This window comes from Myxine glutinosa, chromosome 8, assembly GCF_964187855.1.
Source record: "Myxine glutinosa chromosome 8, kmMyxGlut1.1, whole genome shotgun sequence".
In the NCBI taxonomy this organism is placed as follows: Eukaryota; Metazoa; Chordata; class Myxini; order Myxiniformes; family Myxinidae; genus Myxine; species Myxine glutinosa.
In genome coordinates this window covers 25,269,827-25,290,265 of record NC_136268.1, presented here as the reverse complement: position 1 = coordinate 25,290,265, position 20,439 = coordinate 25,269,827, and the positions used below count along the sequence as shown (strand labels likewise).

The 20,439-nt window shown below is 47.6% G+C and overlaps 2 protein-coding genes across 3 annotated transcripts in view; both read left to right on the top strand.

The window, feature by feature from the left end:
• Positions 1-20,439, top strand: part of LOC137432312 (troponin I, slow skeletal muscle) — a 124,670-nt gene that overhangs the window by 84,292 nt on the left and 19,939 nt on the right. The window contains exons 1-3 of one of the 2 annotated variants that reach the window (XM_078783035.1): positions 15,429-15,459; positions 19,441-19,482; positions 20,137-20,268. In XM_078783035.1, coding sequence (XP_078639161.1) covers positions 19,474-19,482; positions 20,137-20,268 — 141 coding nt within the window. In that variant the 5' untranslated portion in view covers positions 15,429-15,459; positions 19,441-19,473. Of the gene's footprint in view, positions 1-15,428; positions 15,460-19,440; positions 19,483-20,136; positions 20,269-20,439 lie in introns of those variants that run through there. The other variant, XM_078783034.1, reaches the window with a different exon arrangement.
• The window catches only part of LOC144893362 (uncharacterized), a 77,165-nt gene continuing 64,344 nt past the window's right edge, over positions 7,619-20,439 (top strand). Inside the window, exon 1 of the mRNA XM_078783941.1 lies at positions 7,619-9,343. Coding sequence (XP_078640067.1) covers positions 7,746-9,343 — 1,598 coding nt within the window. The 5' untranslated portion in view covers positions 7,619-7,745. The remainder of the gene's footprint in view (positions 9,344-20,439) is intronic.

Genomic DNA, 20,439 nt, shown 5'->3' with positions numbered 1-20,439 from the left:
ACTGGGAAGCGCAAGTTTCAGAGGGGAGTAGTTAGATGAGATGATGCTGTGTGAGAACTGGACAGGTGTGTGGAGCAGTGAGTGTTGTGGATCAGCGCGAATGCGCTTGGGGAGAGAAGGGTGCAGGTGGCACCAGGTGTGAGAGCACAGGTGTGCAAGTGCAGGTGTGTAGAATATATGGAGCAGAGAATGAGTGGTGTGGAGAGAGTTGGAGTAAGTGGTACGGAGTGGTGTGCATGGTGCGAAGGTGTGGATGGGGAAAGAGTGGACCCCTTTCACGAGTACCCGGGGCGGGTAGTGTAAGTGTTAGGTAGAGGGTATAGGTAAATTGTGGTTGGATATTGGCATTTGTGGTGCGGTTGCAGAATGGTATTGCGGATGGGTGCATTAGTGTTGTGGAAATGGCTGGGCGTGTAGCCTGTTAGTGTGTGTAGTTGGTTGGGCACTCCACCACTGTGAGGATGTCGGCCAGGTGAGGCCGCAGGTGGGCTCTGGGAGCCGTTAGTGTCAGTGGGGCCCGAGGATCGGAGGATGGACCCGGGTAGCCCAGTGCCAGAGAGGGCACCGAGTGGGGAGAGCGCCAGAGGGCCTTCCCCAGGTAGTTAGGTTAGGGTAAGGAGCAGGTAAGCTCGGAGGCAACTGCAGTGGTGGAGGTGTGCAGGTGGGTAGTCCTGCTGGGAGAGTTACACGTCGCGTCGCCCAGTTTGTGGCCGCCCACCAGTTACACGTCGCCCAGAAATTGTGCGAGGGCACCGGGAGATGAATCGGGGGAGTGAGACCCCAAATTGAAAAGCACCACAGTTTGGTCAATGGGAATTGGTTTTTAGAACCCATAGTGTAAGAGGGCCAATGGATTGGCAGGGAAAGACCCTGGGTAATGTAAAGTTGTTAAAGTCATTTAGGAAATAGTTAGGATTGATGAACCTGTCGCACCATACGCGGCCACTTACCTGTGGTGATGATGACTCCACACCTGTGTTCCTTTGTTCTGTGTTGCAGGAAGTGAGAATTGCTGTTGGATTGGTGAGACGCATCACGACGTGGATGAGACATTGGGGTGATTCCATCTCTCCCTCCTTAGGAGGGACTGATGATGAATTGGTGATGGCAAATTATGATGTTGAGTTGGAGATGGCAAATTTTGATGAGAGTTGAAAATGGCAAATTTGATTGGTTAGGAGGGAGAGAAGACGAATTTGGTTTATGGGAGGAACGGGGAAGACAGTAGGGACGTTTGTTGATTTGTAAAGTAGATGTTTATGGGTAGTGTTGTGTTTTGTGGATACAGTAAGGGGTAAGGGAGGGGCAATGTAGGTTACCTGGTGGGGGGAGGGGCGTACGGTAGGAACGTACCTGTCTCACCTGGTTCCCATGTGCCCCCAGTGTGCATCATCTTGTATTGCATGCACTTTTGCGCCCTTACCACCTTACTCACTTGTCTACTTCTTTTGTCTCCCACCTCCGAGGATCTGGCTTTGGGGCAGAGAGAGAGGAGAGAGAGGTGCTGGCTCCACAGTTGTGGGCCTGCACTTTCGCTGCTTGCTGCCTGGATCGATACACCATATGGACCGCAATTTTTGTGGCCGCCCACCATGGACCGCAGTTCTTTTGCGGCCAAGCACCACCCGTGGATGGACCTCTGGGTCAACGTGGCACCTATGCCAGACAGGTGAACCACTAATAGTTGGCCCCCTGATGGCCACAATAAAGAAATGGACACGGTTGGCGCCTTTCTTTATTTTTGAAGGAAGCCAGAAGGCCAAGTGCACCACACGAAGGCAAGACCAGCGGCAGAACATCGGCCGGCTGCGACACCACCGGTGATTGTTGAACACTTTATTGGTGCACCGGATGGTGCTGACTGTACATTATGGGGTGGTGCTTTTGGTGCTTGGATGGGGTGCTCTGCACATTATTAAAGGCCGTAAGGCCACAGAGCACTCGTGGGTTGGTGTATCGATGCTGGCATGCGTGCTCTCTCTATGCATAACATCTGCATGTGTTCCTCCAAAAACAGGTCCTGGATCGTAGTGTAAATATCAGCGTAGTCTTGTGTAAATAATGCTCCCTACCGGCTGTATGTTTAGTTTGAGGATTCTTTCCGCGATTCGGTTATCCTGTGGGTGTGTTTCTGTGAGGAGAAGGGTGCAACGTCGCAGGGGGACATATTTACTCATTTGTGAACATCTGTAAAACTGTCGCACTCAGGGTAGAGTTAATAGTAGAGGGAACTACATCTGAGTGCCACACTAAAGTAGGTAAAAATTTATCGGGTCGGGACGCCCTGAGGTAGAGAAGGGTGCAATGTTGCGGATATGGGATTTGGCCTCCATCCATATCCGCTTGTAAATATTCCCCTATTTCCCCAATACTCCCCAACTATCCCCAATCCCCCATTCCCTAGTCCCATTGTCTGTAAACAACACTCTGTAGAACCGACCTTCCCCTTTTTCCCCCATTAAATGTCGTGCCCAGGTTCACCGCATCTCATGTAGACAACTATAGGACATCTTGCTAGTTATTCTTAGTCTATGTCAGTTAAGGACTCGTTTCCATTAATGATGACTCTTCGTTGCACCAGAATGTGATTGTATGGCACCAGTAGTGAGTTTAGGACCTCCCAATACCTCCCCACAACCTCATCTCCGCATCCTCCCATCATCTCATGGAACTACAACAACAACAACAACTACAACCACAGCGGGGGCGGCGTGGCGGCGGTGCGGGGAGTGGGCGTCCTCACTCCGGCTTGGTTAGCCGCCATTGCCCATGTGCTCCGACGGGGTTACCACGAAGGGGCTGACTGTCAGCTCCTCGTCAAGGGCGGAGCCCGGTAACCCCCCCGCACCCAATAAGAAGCGGCGGGCCGATTCCATCTGGGGCGGAGCTAACGAGCCGAGGGCGTGTCACTCCCCGCCGGATATACGCAGCCACTTACCGGAGGTGAAGTGAGATGCGCCCCCAGCTTGAAGAGAAACAGACGCCACCTCCAGCGCGACGATACCTCCCCGAATATCTGGACCGGACCGGGTCGATTCTGCCCCTGAGCCAAGGTGCACCTTGAGCCATCGACTGCCTGCCCCTTCCTTGCCATCAATCCCTGTGTGAGTCAGTCTTGTCCCGTTTATCTGTGGTCTGTCAGGGCTAAGATAAGACCGTGTTTAAGTGCCCACCTTCCTGTGCTGTACCTCTTGTCGGTGTAATCTAAAACGTTCTGCATACAAATATTATATCCTCCTCCGGAGGTCTTGAGAACTGTACCCCTGGTGTCGTGTCATTTAACCCAGCCGTTGTGTCCTTTCCTTCATTGATCTAGCGTAGCGCGATTCGGCCAACGTTCGAGTGGAATCGGGTAAACTGTGCAGACGCGGTCATACCAAACCGCTCGGTAAACTAACATCCAAAACCGCGTCTGTAACAATATACTAGCTTGGCTCGGCTCGCTGTGCTCGCCTCACCAAGCGTCGACACTGAGGAATGGGCTTATTTTAACTGAGGCTAATGACTGTACCTGAGTTGCTGTGTTGTCATGATTCACACCAATCATAATACAAACAATTACTTTGCACAAATGTATTTGTTGTGTTTGTGATATTACATTTTTATAGGCAATTTAGGTTGAAGATTCAGGTTGAATGTTTTTTTTTCAAAAAAGAACCCCTCTGCACATACATTGGGGAGGGGTAGGTGCAGACTGGAAGTTTGGGACGATTACACCTCACCACCAAGTAATTCAAAACACCTCACCACCACGTAATCAAAACACCTCACCACCACGTAATTCAAAATACCTTACCACCAAGTAATTCAAAACACCTCACCACCACGAAATTAAAAACACCTCACCACCACTAAATTGAAAACACCTCACAGCCATAAAACACGTAATAAAAACACCTCACAGCCATAAAACACGTAATAAAAACACCTCACAGCCATAAAACACATAATAAAAACATCTCACCACCAGGAAATTAAAAACACCTCACAGCCATAAAACAAGTAATAAAAACACCTCACAGCCATAAAACACGTAATAAAAACACCTCACAGCCATAAAACACGTAATAAAAACACCTCACAGCCATAAAACACGTAATAAAAACACCTCACAGCCATAAAACACGTAATAAAAACACCTCACAGCCATAAAACACGTAATAAAAACACCTCACAGCCATAAAACATAATAAAAACACCTCACAGCCATAAAACAAGTAATAAAAACACCTCACAGCCATAAAACACATAATAAAAACACCTCACAGCCATAAAACACGTAATAAAAACACCTCACAGCCATAAAACACGTAATAAAAACACCTCACAGCCATAAAACACATAATAAAAACACCTCACAGCCATAAAACACATAATAAAAACACCTCACAGCCATAAAACACGTAATAAAAACACCTCACAGCCATAAAACACATAATAAAAACACCTCACAGCCATAAAACACGTAATAAAAACACCTCACAGCCATAAAACACGTAATAAAAACACCTCACCACCACAAAAATAAAAACACCTCACAGCCATAAAACACGTAATAAAAACACCTCACCACCACAAAATTAAAAACACCTCACAGCCTTAAAACACGTAATAAAAACACCTCACCACCACGAAATTAAAAACACCTCACAGCCATAAAACACGTAATAAAAACACCTCACAGCCATAAAACACGTAATAAAAACACCTCACCACCACGAAATTAAAAACACCTCACAGCCATAAAACACGTAATAAAAACACCTCACAGCCATAAAACACGTAATAAAAACACCTCACAGCCATAAAACACGTAATAAAAACACCTCACCACCACAAAAATAAAAACACCTCACAGCCATAAAACACGTAATAAAAACACCTCACCACCACAAAATTAAAAACACCTCACAGCCTTAAAACACGTAATAAAAACACCTCACCACCACGAAATTAAAAACACCTCACAGCCATAAAACACGTAATAAAAACACCTCACAGCCATAAAACACGTAATAAAAACACCTCACCACCACGAAATTAAAAACACCTCACAGCCATAAAACACGTAATAAAAACACCTCACAGCCATAAAACACGTAATAAAAACACCTCACCACCACGAAAGTAAAAACACCTCACAGCCATAAAACACGTAATAAAAACACCTCACAGCCATAAAACACGTAATAAAAACACCTCACCACCACGAAATTAAAAACACCTCACAGCCATAAAACACGTAATAAAAACACACCACAGCCACGAAATTTAAAACACCTCATCACCAACTAATTCTAAACACCTCACCACCACATAATTAAAAACACCTCACCACCACGTAATTATAAATACCTCACCACCAATTAATTCAAAACACCTCACCACCATGTGATTTAAAAACACCTCACCACCACGTCATTTAAAAACACCTCACCACCACATAATTCAAAATACCTCACCACCACGTGATTCAAAACCACCACAACGTTATTAAAAACACTTCACAACCACGGAAACAAAAGTTTGAGGGAGTCGTTAAGTGAGAACACAGACACTGCCTAGATGTGTAGATATTTAGATAAATTACTGTACCCGAGTTGCCGTTTTGTCATGGTTTAAACCAATCATAATTCAAACAATTATTTTGCACAAATGTATTTGTAATATACGTGATATCGCATTTTATAAACAATTGAAGTTGAAAAAAAATTTTTTTCCCCAAAACAATTCCCCCAAAAAAAAAAAATTGGGAATTTTTCAAAAACAAAACCCTTAGGACATACCGACCAGAGAGATATGTGCATTCCAGAAGTTTGGTACGATTTCACAAAAGTTTGAGAAAGTAGTTCAGTGACAACACAGGACAACACAACACAACACAACACAGGACAGGACAGACGCTGCACAGATATATATATATATATATATATATATATATATATATATATATATATATATATATATATATATATATATATATATATATATATATATATATTTCCTACCAGGTCTCAAAGCATCCAATCCACCTCTGGGGTGCGTGCGTGCGTGAGTGCATGTGTGTGTGTGTGATATTTGTGTTCATATTGTCAAGTCCGTAGCCGATGAACACCAGTCTTGGATGGATTATGGCACGTGCGGGCGAAACCGTACCTGAACGAAGCACACGGGTTGATTCCCGAAACCCATGAACAAAGAAACACGACGCAACAAATATAAGATGCCACAATAATGATTTAATGAAAGTAAAGCAATGAATAAAAAAGGAACGGTGAAGTAAATCGAATTCCCTACTGTGAGGATCCTCCATGTAGATTCAAATATATTGTTGCGAATATGGAATTTGGCCTCCATATCCGCTTGTAAATATTCCCCTATTTTCTCCAATACTCCCCAACTTTCCCCAATCCCCCATTCCCTAGTCCCATTGCATGTAAATAACAATCAGTAGAGCCGACCTTCCCCTTATTCCCCCATTAAATGTCGTGCCCAGGTCCACCGCACCACACGTAGACAACTTTCGGACATCTTCCTAGTTATTCTTAGTCTATGTCAGTTAAGGCCTCGTCTCCATTAATTATGACTCTTCGTTGCACCAGAATGTGATTATATGGCATCAGTAGTGAGTTTAGGACCTTTCCCATACCTCCTTCCATCTTCTTCCCCAACAATTACAACAACAACAGAGGAGATGGCGGCGGCGCGGGGGGGGATGCGTCCTCACACCGGCTCGATTAGCGCCATTGACCACGCGCCCCACGGGGTTACCACGGAGGGGCTGGCTGTCAGCTCCTCCTCAAGGGCGGAGCCTGGTAACCCCCCGCACCCAATCAGAAGGGCGGACCGATTCCATCTGGGGCGGCGCTAGCGAGCCGAGGGCGTGTCACTCCCCGCCGGATATACGCGGCCCCGCGCCGGATGTGACGTGAGATGCGCCCCCAGCTGGAGAAAGACGGACCTGCGAGCGCTGAAACAGATGCGCCTGAGTTTGGAGAGGCCTGAGAAAGACCCGCCTGAGAAAGAACGTCACCTCTGAGCGCTGCGACGAGACCTCCCCGCATCTCTGGACCGAACCGGGTCGATCCTGCCCTGAGCCCAGGAGGACCTGGAGCCATCGACAACCGCTTTCCTGCCATCAACCCCCGTGTGAGTCAGCCTTGTCCCGTTTGCCTGTCGTCTGTTGGGGAATAATATAAGATTGTGTCTAAGTGCTTGTCTTTCTATGTTGTACCTCTCGTCCCTGTAATCTGACCTTCCGTAACGAATATAATCTCCTCCGGAGGTCTTGAGAACCGTATCCCTGGTGTCGTCATTTTATAACCCAGCCGGGTGTCTTCTTTTTCTTATTGAGCCAGCGTGGCGCGGCTTCGTCAACGTTCGAGTACAATCGGGTAATTTGTGCGGACACGACGGCCATTCCGCTCGGCCCACCTTAACATCAAAGTCGTGTCTGTAACAAATGGTTGTCAGGAGTTGGATTCGAACCTGGGACTAAATTTATTTAGCCCAAATTTTGGAACACCAATTGTACTATTAGAGTAACAATTGGTGTCGAGGAGTGAGATTCGGACCCGGGACTAAATTAGTTAGGCCCAAATTTTGGGAGGGAAAATCGAGCCGGAGCGCGTACGGCGCTCGACCAAATCGATCCGGAGCGCGGTCCCGCGGTTACTGCGCTCGACGAAATTATAACAGCAAAATTTGGATTGGTGTTACGAAACTCGAATTTTGAAAGTCGCGCTATGGCGGATCAAGACGGCTGGGGTCCGGTAGGGGAGAGTGAAGCAGGGTCGGTCCAGGACCAAATTGAGGGACATGAGGGACAGGAGGAGAGCGAAGCAGCGAGGGTAGCAGACGCACAAAATAGCGTCGTTGTGCCCGACATTGCGGGAGCGCAAAATGGCGCCTCGCTGGTCACCGCGCCCGCGACCGTGGCAGCGCCCCTGGTGGATCCGAACCTTTTTATGTTGCAAATGGGGGCCCTTATGGAGAGGCTAGAAGCAAAAATGGGGGTAATGAATAACCAAATGGGGGTAATGGGAAACGAAATGGGGGTAATGAGGGACGAAGCGAGGGGTACCGGTGAGGGGTTAGACAATAATTTTAAGGGATTAGACAAGAAATTTGGGAAGTTAGACAATAATTTTGAGGAGTTAGACAAGAAATTTGGGAAGTTAGACAATAATTTTGAGGGGTTAGACAACGGGATAAAAGAGGTGAGAAATGGGTTAATAGGGTTAGAAAACAGTATGGAAGGCAAATTGAGGGACATGAGGGACCAAGCGGAAAGGGAAGTTAACCAAATGGAGCAGCAGATAGAGGGGGTCAGAATGGGGGTAGAAACCAAACTGGATGCTCACAGGGAGGAAATGGAGCAGATGAGGGTGGCATCTGGGCAGGAGATGCAAGTGATGGGAGAGGAGATCAGAAGAGGAGTGAGTGAGGAGGTCGGAGGAGTGCGCGAGGAGGTGAGGCACTGTGAGGAGCACATGGAAAAGGAGGTGAGAAAGGGGACTGTAAAGTTACAAGGGGGCATAGAGGACCTGACGCAGGAGGTGGAACAGCTGACAGAGGGACAAAAAGGACTAACGGAGCAGGTTCAAAGGAACACTGCGGTATTAGGAGGTTTAAAAGCGACACAAAAAGAAATTAAAAACGACTTGATAGCGACAAAGAGGGAATGTCAGATGGTACGTGAGGGACTGACAACGAGGTTGGACGAGGTGATAGAGGTAATGGAGACGAAGGACCGGCAGGTGAGGACGCACATGGAAACGGTCAAGGTAGCCTTGGAGGACGAGCTTGAGGAGACGTACCGGGGAATAAAAGAGGTGAAGCACAAATTAGAAGAAGTGGAAGAAGGGATGAGCGAAATTAAGAAGCGACGGAGAGGGGATAAGAAAGAGATAAAAGAGGAGATAAAAGAATTGGTCCAAAGTCTGTGTTTGGATCGTGATGATGTGCTCATTAACCGGATGAGGGATTCGCAGGTGATGGAGGAGAAGCGAAGAGGAAGAGGACCCGGTGTAAGTGGTGACCAATATGGTCGTGCGTATGATGCGCCAGGGGATTTAATAAGCTTGGGGGTCGAGATAGACCCGGGTGTTCGTGAGAGGCCGTGGGCGAAGTGTGCGACAGGTCTGGTGTGCGAAAAAGGAGGTGTGCAAGAAAGTCCGACTCTGGGGTGTGTGAGGAAAAAGTGCGTGCCAAGGAGTGAGGGTGCTGGCGAGAATGAGTCGGTCGTAGCGTGTGTGCGAGGGAGCACATGGAAGCGCGGTGTGGTGAGTGTTACAGAGGGTGTAACGGGAGAGTGTGCGCGAGAAAGGTGTGTGACGGACAGGTGCATGAGGAAAGAGTGCGCTGTCAGAAGTAAGGAAGAGTGTCCACCTGTGGTGAGTGTTACAGAGGGTGTAACGGGAGAGTGTGCGCGAGAAAGGTGTGTGACGGACAGGTGCACGAGGAAAGAGTGCGCTGTCAAGAGTAAGGGTGAGTGCGCTGTCAAGAATGGAGGTGAGAGTAGTAAGAGTGACATGGAGCGTGAGTTAGTTGTGACAGGTGAGCGAGGATGTACACCTGGGATGGAAGGATGCACACCTGGAATGGTAGAGCGTGAGTGGGAATGCACGCTGGAGTTGGTGGTGAGGCACGTGGTGGGGTGTGTGAATGAGGGCACACCTGTGATTGTCACAGAGGAGGTGACCGAGGAGGGGGCGCGAAGAGGTGTTTTGGTGAGGTGTGCTACGAACGAATGTGTGCCAAAATGTTCGGTGGTCAGGTGTGTGACCAAGGCTGTGAGTGGAATGGGTGTACCTGGGTGTGTAAGGAAAGGTACGAGGAGCATGGGCACAGCTGGATGTGTGGGCAAGGAACGGGCTGCGGGGTGTAAGCGTGCAGGTGAAGCATCGACGTTAAACAGGTTAAAGGTTAGGTCGACTTTTAGCCGAAGCGGGCCCTCGGTGCGTGCCGGGTTTCGCGTGCCGCGAGAACCAGCGGGGATCCGAGCCACGGCGGGTTCGAAAGGACCGCCGTGCGCGACCCACGCTGGGCCTCGCTTTGAACGGCCGCGTCCGTGCTCCAATAAGCGGAGCAGGCAGCCCGATAGAAAGAGTCGTCATGGCGACCACTTTTTGTTGAGGCATTCCGGCAGGTCGAGATCGGGACATTGGATGGCTCCGTGCCGAGAAGGTGCGTGGGATCTCGGGCCGGGTAAACCTCCTTCCCTGCACCGAGTGCCGGACGTATCCAGCCGCTGGTACCAAACAACCAGCATCCATTGCTTGGCTTTACGAAGCCGGGCTTTGGACAGGAATTGGCGCACCGAGAGGTATTAGTGAGTCGACTGGGTGATGAGGTTAGTGTTTTGGACCCAAAAATTAGAGAAAAACAAAATTTGATGATTGGCAAGGGATTGGCAGTAGTGATTGGCAGATGATGGGCAGTGATTGGCAAATTTTTGATTGGTTGGAATTTAGGTGTACAAAATTGATAGTGAGAGACCCCCGATGTGGTGGGATGGCAAATCCACCATCCCTCACAGACGTGGGGCAAATGCGCAATAGAGTATGGGGTTGATGGCAGTGAAAACTAGCCCGGGTGGGTTAGGTTATATTGTAGGGATCTAGCGAAGATGACATTAGGTGACGATAAGTTTAGTTAGTGACTGATACCTGTAGTGGGGACGCAGGTAGATTAGTGTGGATGATAATGACGTGGGAGCGCAATAGTTTAAAGGGACGACCGGGAAGCGCAGGTTTCAGAAGGGAGTAGTTAGCTGAGATGATGCCGTGTGTGTGAGAATTGAACAGGTGTGATTGCACAGGTGTGCAACTGGACAGGTGTGTGGAGCAGTGTGTGAGTAGTGAGTGTTGTGGATCAGCGCGAATGCGCTTGGGGAGAGAAGGGTGCAGGTGGCACCAGGTGTGAGAGCACAGGTGTGCAGGTACAGGTGTGTGGAGAGAGTTGGAGTAAGTGGTACGGAGTGGTGTGCATGGTGCGAAGGTGTGGATGGGGGAAGAGTGGACCCCCTTTCACGAGTACCCGGGGCGGGTAGTGTAAGTGTTAGGTAGAGGGTACAGGTAAATTGTGGTTGGATATTGGCACTTGTGGTGCGGTTGCAGAATGGTGTTGTGAATGGGTGCATTAGTGTTGTGGAAATGGCTGGGCGTGTAGCCTGTTAGTGTGTGTAGTTGGTTGGGCACTCCACCACTGTGAGGATGTCGGCCAGGTGAGGCCGCAGGTGGGCTCTGGGAGCCGGTAGAGTTGTGGATGGGGCCCGAGGATCCGGAGGATGGACCCGGGTAGCCCAGTGCCAGAGAGGGCACCGAGTGGGGAGAGTGCCAGAGGGCCTTCCCCAGGTAGTTAGGTTAGGGTAGGGAGCAGGTAAGCTCGGAGGCAACTGCAGTGGTGGAGGTGTGCAGGTGGGTAGACCCACTGGGAGAGGTACACGCCGCAGCCCAGAAATTGTACGAGGGCACCGGGAGATGAATCGGGGGAGTGAGACCCCAAATTGAAGCGCACCACAGTTTGGCCAATGGGAATTGGTTTTTAGAACCCATAGTGTAAGAGGGCCAATGGTTTGGCCGGAGAAAGACCCCGGGTAGTGTAAAGTTGTTAAAGTCATTTAGGAAATAGTTAGGATTGATGAACCTGTCGCACCATACGCAGCCACTTACCTGTGGTGATGATGACTCCACACCTGTGTTTTCTTTGTTTTGTTGCAGGAAATGAGATTGTGAGGATTTGTGAGACGCATCACGACGTGGATGAGACATTGGGGTGATTCCATCTCTCCCTCCCTAGGAGGGACTGATGATGAATTGGTAATGGCAAATTTTGATGTGCAGTTGGAGATGGCAAATTTTGATGAGAGTTGAAAATGGCAAATTTGATTGGTTAGGAGGGAGAGAAGACGAATTTGGTTTATGGGAGGAACGGGGAAGACAGTAGGGATGTTTGTTGATTTGTAAAGTAGATGTTTATGGGTAGTGTTGTGTTTTGTGGATACAGTAAGGGGTAAGGGAGGGGCCATGTAGGTTACCTGGTGGGGGGGGGGGCGTACGATAGGAACGTACCTGTCTCACCTGGTTCCCATGTGCCCCCAGTGTGCATCACCTTACATTGCGTGCACTTTTGCGCCCTTACCACCTTACTCACTTGTCTGCTTCTTTTGTCTCCCACCTCCGAGGATCTGGCTTTGGGGTAGAGAGAGAGGAGAGAGAGGTGCTGGCTGCGCAGTTGTGGGCCTGCACTTTCGCTGTTTGCTGCCGGGATCGATACACCATATGGACCGCAATGTTTGTGGCCACCCACAATGGACCGCAGTTCGTTTGCGGCCAAGCACCACCCGGGGATGGACCTATGGGTCAACGTGGCACCTATGCCATACAGGTGAACCACTTTTAGTTAACACCAAGTGCACCACAAGAAGAGCAAGAGACACCTGCAGGGTTAGGGGTTGTCGAATTTATTTTTATTCCAATGAACAATGGTGACTGCACCGATTGGTGGAGGGGTGGTGCTTTTGATGCTCGGGAAGGGTGCTCTGCACGTTATTAAAGGCCGTCGGCCACAGAGCACTCGTGGGTTGGTGTATCGATGCTGGCAAGCGCGCTCTCTCTATGCATAACATCTGCATGTGTTCCTCCAAAGACAGGTCCTGGATCGTAGTGTAAATAGCAGCGTAGTCGTGTAAATAATGCTCCCTACCGGCTGTATGTTTAGTTTGCGAATTCTTTCCGGATTCGGTTATCCTGTGGGTGTGTTTCTGTGAGGAGAAGGGTGCAACGTCGCAGGGGGACATATTTACTCATTTGTGAATATCTGTAAAACTGTCGCACTCAGGGTAGAGTTAATAGTAGAGGGAACTACATTGCGTGCCACACTAAAGTAGGTAAAAATTTATCGGGTCGGGACGCCCCGAGGGTAGAGAAGGGTGCAATGTTGCGAATATGGAATTTGGCCTCCATATCCGCTTGTAAATATTCCCCTATTTTCTCCAATACTCCCCAACTTTCCCCAATCCCCCATTCCCTAGTCCCATTGCATGTAAATAACAATCAGTAGAGCCGACCTTCCCCTTATTCCCCCATTAAATGTCGTGCCCAGGTCCACCGCACCACACGTAGACAACTTTCGGACATCTTCCTAGTTATTCTTAGTCTATGTCAGTTAAGGCCTCGTCTCCATTAATTATGACTCTTCGTTGCACCAGAATGTGATTATATGGCATCAGTAGTGAGTTTAGGACCTTTCCCATACCTCCTTCCATCTTCTTCCCCAACAATTACAACAACAACAGAGGAGATGGCGGCGGCGCGGGGGGGGATGCGTCCTCACACCGGCTCGATTAGCGCCATTGACCACGCGCTCCACGGGGTTACCACGGAGGGGCTGGCTGTCAGCTCCTCCTCAAGGGCGGAGCCTGGTAACCCCCCGCACCCAATCAGAAGGGCGGACCGATTCCATCTGGGGCGGCGCTAGCGAGCCGAGGGCGTGTCACTCCCCGCCGGATATACGCGGCCCCACACCGGATGTGACGTGAGATGCGCCCCCAGCTGGAGAAAGACGGACCTGCGAGCGCTGAAACAGATGCGCCTGAGTTTGGAGAGGCCTGAGAAAGACCCGCCTGAGAAAGAACGTCACCTCTGAGCGCTGCGACGAGACCTCCCCGCATCTCTGGACCGAACCGGGTCGATCCTGCCCTGAGCCCAGGAGGACCTGGAGCCATCGACAACCGCTTTCCTGCCATCAACCCCCGTGTGAGTCAGCCTTGTCCCGTTTGCCTGTCGTCTGTTGGGGAATAATATAAGATTGTGTCTAAGTGCTTGTCTTTCTATGTTGTACCTCTCGTCCCTGTAATCTGACCTTCCGTAACGAATATAATCTCCTCCGGAGGTCTTGAGAACCGTATCCCTGGTGTCGTCATTTTATAACCCAGCCGGGTGTCTTCTTTTTCTTATTGAGCCAGCGTGGCGCGGCTTCGTCAACGTTCGAGTACAATCGGGTAATTTGTGCGGACACGACGGCCATTCCGCTCGGCCCACCTTAACATCAAAGTCGTGTCTGTAACAATATACACAAAGGGAACAAATAAAATAAAAGCAAATCTCTTTAGCTGGCCGGCACTCAACTTTAGCGTCCGAACGAGATCGTTTGGTGCAGTCGGCAGTGGTGGCCAAGTCCAACGCTTCCCGTGCCTGAACGCCAAATATGGCGCCGAGCCGACGATGGTGATGCGCACAGAGCCGTTGAGCAAGCTGCTTAGACAGCCCTCTTTTTGCTCTCTCTCTGTCTGATGTGCCAAGAGCCCCGCAAACCCCACCTTATTGCTCCTCTTTGACGGCCGCAACAATCTTCTCCTCCAAAGCGCCAAAAGTCCACAACACAAGAGCAATATTGCGCCAGTCCTGCTCACGCAAGAACCAGCCCAGAGAGAGAGAGAGAGAGAGAGAGAGAGAGAGAGAGATAGTTACATTCTTTTTCTTCCTTCCCCTCGGACCCTCTCGATGACGTCATTCTGGCCAATCATGAGCCCCATCGAATCGCCCTGTGTCTCCACGACCAATGACGAAGCTCGGGGCGTGGCCTGCCAGTTACGATCCTCTCTAGGCCGGGTTTAGTTGCCGATCGAGAATGTTCGGGGTTCTGTCAGCAGTTATTTAGGTTGTTATTATTGTTGTGCTTAACAACATGAGTTTTTAAGGATGGCCTTGTTATAATTGCAAAAACATAGGGAAAAAAGCCACAGGGGGGCAATCACATACTGGGGGAACTAATCTTAACCCCTATCTACTTAACACAGCTTCACCCCCCCCCCCCCCCCCCCCCTTCAACCTTCCCCGCCCCTGTCAGGAACGGGGGACGTAACCAACTTAAGCTCCGGTTTCCCTACTTAATACATCGAGATGCCTCCTACTCGTCCACGGTCCATGCTATTACTATGCAATTCTCTCTGTACTATGGGATTCCATCATCTACCCCCACAAACGTAACAATATGTAGAATAAGAAAATACGATTAGTATCACCTTTAAATAACATCTCCCTTAAAGCTAATGTTATGACACCTTTCTGAGCGAGTGTTTCCCCCATGACTATTGCTCCTGTGCCCTGTATAAAGCATCCAATAATTGCTGTTTCACCTTCTGGGTCTTATCTCACCTCACGGTCATTGGTTATATTTGCACTGCACTTTGAGATCACTTCCTCTCTTACTGGTGAAACCCCATACTGCTGTAGAACCTCGTCACTTTATAACATTGTTCTGACTCTAGTTTTGCAGAAAACGTTCCATACATATAAGGTGTAAAGTTGGAACCCGATGGAGTCTGATGTAACTTCTTCACGTGTGTGGTATCATCAACATTCTGTTGTGAAGTTTTATGTAAGTGGAGTGAAGCCTGACTATGACCCTTTGTGTTCTCACAGATCTAAATCATCATAAACATGAGGCAAGTGTGTGCTGTGGCTTCTTCGCTTTTATCTGAGTTTATCAAACACTCTGGTATTCGCAAAAGTGAAAGTAAAATTGCTTTTTTTAATCATCATGATCAAACATATGACGTCACAATGTGCCTTAATTTTCGATTTCACACGAGAATGTGTGAGCGAAGCACTTCACTGTTGATGAACTCTCATTTTGAGCCCTATGGACTTCCCCAATAATAAAATATATTTTGCCTATTTTAATTTCTTGCAAAAGTGCTACAATTAACTATTTTTTATTTCTTTTTCATTTCCCAAACAGCGGTGACGTAAGTATCCTGATGACATCACATTCACAAGTTTTTTTTCATTGATTGACTGTGATTTGCTCGATTGATGCCTTTTGAGCATTTCTCTCTTTCTCTCTCAAATTTATTTTCCTTTTCTAAAGATGATTAAGAACTACTGCATACTGAATATTTGTAAATTATGATTCATTCAATTCATGAAATTTGTGACGTTACACGTTACAATTTGACGTTACACGTGATTACATGACTTTCGAAATGATGTATTCCGCCCAGAATGCATGTGCAGAAACCACGGGAAACTTCGGTGTTTAGGACATCATAAAGTATATGGTGTGTCAGGGATAAGGATAGCAACTTAAAATTTCTCACGAAGCTTCTGAAATAAGCTAAAAATACTTGGAAAAGTACCTGAGAGAAAGAGCTGTGCCTCTGCATAACGTAGGAGGACCTACTTGGCTCACTGAACAGGCAGCTGCTTATACTGCAAACTCACGACCATGTGGACCGTGCAAGGCCCGAGTAGACGGTGTTTGCTACACAAACCTCAGACAGATCTCTACCAGTGAATAGACTGTGTATCTTGATTTGTTGTTCCTGAATACCGATGGGAAGGGCATATCTGGGGCTTTTGAATGTGAAGGGTAAGTTTTAAATGATGACATTTACTAATGTTAATCATGTTGGGAGGTGGGAGCTATGGGAGCTGTGAGGGTTGTTATAAATATATTGCTTTGGTTCCATGAGAAATTAGTTTGAAATGTTTTTTGGCCACATGAGAAATTATACTGGGTTTTTGCATCTATTGCTAAAAGTTGAAGTGTGTCAGTGTGTGTGTTTGTGTGTGTATGTGTGTGTGTGTCATCTCCACATGCGGGTTTCAGAAAGTTGAACGGAGCCCTCCCAGGTTTCAAAGCTGAATGTTTTCAAATTTGCTGAAATTATACATTTCTAACCGCGTGATCGCGAACGAAGAACCCGAAGAACGAAGAACCCTCACCTCAAACGGCTTAACGGCTGACTCCGCACGTGAAAAAGCTGAATGCCTCAACTATGTGTTTGCCTCTAAATCTTGTGTCCCAAACCCATCCCTCTCTGTACCCACCGTACCCAGTAGTACCCAGCTGCTCCTGGACTCTGTGTCCTTTCCTCCTGACAAGGTGGAAACGTTTCTGTCAACCCTCGACTCTGATTCTGCAACTGGTCCTGACGGCATCAGCCCACGGGTCCTAAAATCATGTTCTTCTGCTCTTTCACTCCCTCTTTCTGTTCTCTTCACCCTCTCTTTTGCTCAAGGTCATCTGCCATCTGCTTGGAAATCAGCCAACATCACCGCTTTGCACAAAAAAGGTGCAAAAACAGATCACAGCAACTACAGACCAATCAGCCTTCTCCCAATTATCAGCAAAGTCATGGAATCCATCATTGCTTCAGATATTAAATCTTTCCTCTTCTCCAATGGCTTGATCTCTGATCATCAATTTGGTTTCAGACCTGGTCACTCTACTCTGGACATGCTGCTTCTGCTTTCTCAACAATGGATGGAGGTCCTCAACACCAAACAGGAAATTAGAGCTGTCTCCCTTGACATTTCACGTGCCTTCAATACGGTCTGGCACCCTGCTCTGCTCACCAAACTCTCCTCCTTTGGTATCCATGGAAATCTCCACGCATGGCTGGCGGACTTCCTCTCTGGTCATAGTCAACGTGTGGCCCTGAATGGGTTTCTCTCATCTCCTCTTCCTGTTCAGGCTGGAGTTCCCCAAGGTAGTGTTCTGGGCCCTGTGCTTTTCTGGTCTTCATCAATGATCTCTCTGACTCTCTTGAAAATCCTCTCTATCTCTTTGCTGACGACTCTACTCTCTGTCGCTCCATTCCTCATCCCTCAGATCGGCAGTCTGCAGCCTCCTCACTCTCTGCAGACCTGGACAAAATCACAGACTGGTCAAACAAGTGGAACATGTCTTTCAATCCTGACAAATCTCACACTCTTACAATGTCTCTCCGAAAGGACCGACTGGACAACCCTCCCATCTACTTTCTCAACAATCCTCTCCAAGAAGTTCTGTCGCTCAAGCTTTTGGGTCTCACTATCTGCCATGATCTTTCTTGGGAAAACCACATTTCCAAGCTTGCCTCCAAAGCCAGTCGCCGACTGGGCATCCTCCGTCGTGCGAAGTCCTTCCTTGGCACACCTGAGCTCCTCACCACATACAAGGCTTTCATCCGCAGCTCAATGGAATACTGTTCCCCCCTCTGGGCTGGTGCTCCTGCCTCACACCTTGCTCGGCTTCACGCTGTTGAGGCCAAAGCTTTCAGAATCATTGGAATCTCCTGCGATGTAGTCAACTCCGAGGGCCTTTCACTCACTCACCGCAGGCAGGTTGGTGGTCTTTCTGTCTTCTACCGACTCCTCTCCGGCCTTGCTCCCCCAGCTCTCTCTGTGCTCTGTCCCCCCAATATTCCTTCAGGTCGCACAAGATCTGCCTGCAACCCTCTTATGGTTAAACTGCCAAAGTCTAGGCTCTCTGCTCACCTTCACTCTTTCATTCCCTTTTTCTCCCGCCTCTGGAATAAACTCCCCCACTCCCTTCAATCCCACTCCTCCCTCCAGGTCTTTAAAACAGCTGTTCACCACCATCTCTTATCTTCCCCCATCGAAAACCTTGATCTTTTCTACCCCCGGTAATTCACCCCAGAGTCCTTGCAGTGTTCATATGTTTTATTCCTCTCCCACCTCCCCCCAAGTCCTCCCGATGTCCCTGCTCTCAAATGTTGTGTTTGTGTCCTTGCCCCTATTCCCCCTCTCTTTTGTGTCCTTCCCCCTCTCTCCCCATCTTGTCTGCCGCTCCCCTTGTTTTTTGTGTTTTGTGTGTCGGTTTGTCTTTTTGTGTGATTAATGTTAGCTCTTTCACGAGCCTCGATCTTGTATACAAAAAAAAAAAAAAAATAATAATATCCACCTCTGTGTGCATGTGTGTGTATGTCGTATGTGAAGACTTTTTATAGGAGTCTAATGTGTCGTCCTATATGAGTCTGATGTCATAGACTCGTATAGGACGCCTTCCTCGGTATGATGTAAGTAAGACAGCTTTTGTTGAAATTTGTTTGACGTCACGGTTAGTTACCGCAACTATTACAATCGTCTAATTAGTGAGAGGTTATTCACACAATGCCTGTACAGCTGTACTAATGATAGTCTCACCCACTCTTAGTCTCAACCACTTTTCGTCTAAACCCTGAAAATAATGTTAAAAGGGCGATTTGAATCACAGATTTCATGCTAGCAACGGCAGGTTAAAGTGCCCTGCGCGAGCAGAACAAAGTCAGTGTAAACACATGCATGGCTGCACATGCGCGAACCGCCTCATTTAGCATTCATTCCTCATTTTGAAAGTCATGTACTGTTTAGCAGTTTTACAAACGTGAAATGATACATTTACAGCTTTTGAAACTATTTTTGAAGTTTGTGACCAAATTATGGATTTACTTATTTATTTTAAAGTCATTTATTTGACAAAGAATGTGACTTTATAAATTTATGATGAGACTTGAATAAAACTAGTAATGATGAATCAGTGTGTACAGAATGAGATTTCTTTAAGTCAACGATTTAGGGATTGAGAAAGAGGATTTGAACTCTTTTTTACATTTTAACCCTTTAAATGCCGATCATGCCCTATCTCGCCTAATTGCCTTCCTTGCAGACTCATCCCAAGATTTCGGCCTCTCGTAAGTTGATGCTCAAGGTATGGTCAATGATAATTATCAATCATTATATTTACTATAACCTGGGACTGAAGAATTGTATGATTTTTGGGAATGTTATGAAGGTGTTAATTTAGAATGCCGACTGAAGAATGATGAGATGAGCGAGACTTTGATCAGAAAGTGTTCGGAGGCCTCGGTTGGGATCGTGTCTTGGATAGATCTGCCATCTGCTGCCAACAGGGGGTGCTGAATATTAGAGCTTACAAATGTGCAAATTCATGAATTACATCTTAATGTGGCTTACAAATGTGCAAATTCATGAATTACATCTTAATGTGGCTAACAAATGTGCAAATTAATGAATTACATCTTAATGTGGCTTACAAATGTGCAAATTCATGAATTACATCTTAATGTGGCTTACAAATGTGCAAATTCATGAATTACTTCTTCATCCGGCTTACAAATGTGCAAATTCATGAATTACATCTTAATGTGGCTTACAAATGTGCAAATTCATGAATTACATCTTTATCCAGCTTCCAAATGTGGAAATTCATGAATTACTTCTTCATCCGGCTTACAAATGTGCAAATTCATGTGGGAACAAGGGAAGGAATGATTTACGTGCAGTGCAGTGAATGAAACAACAGATCATATACATACCTATGATACACTCGATGGATGTCCAGAGCTTGATGCTGGCCAAGGCACAAGAAGCATTGGACGCCCAAGTCGAGGAACGAGCGAATGACAAGGTCCGGGTGCTGGAAGAGAGGGTCCAAAAGATTGAACCGTATGGCATGTCCATGGTGGATCTACAGGTGAGCTGTGTGAGCAAATGTGTATTATTCGAACTACGTCTCTCCGTAATGTAGAGGGACTCCAGGTACGCCCGATGGACTCTGGTGTGATTCGCTGATAATTTGTGTTGCCTTATTTCCATTTATTGATTACATCATGGTTATCGATCAATATTGATCATATTGTGTTCA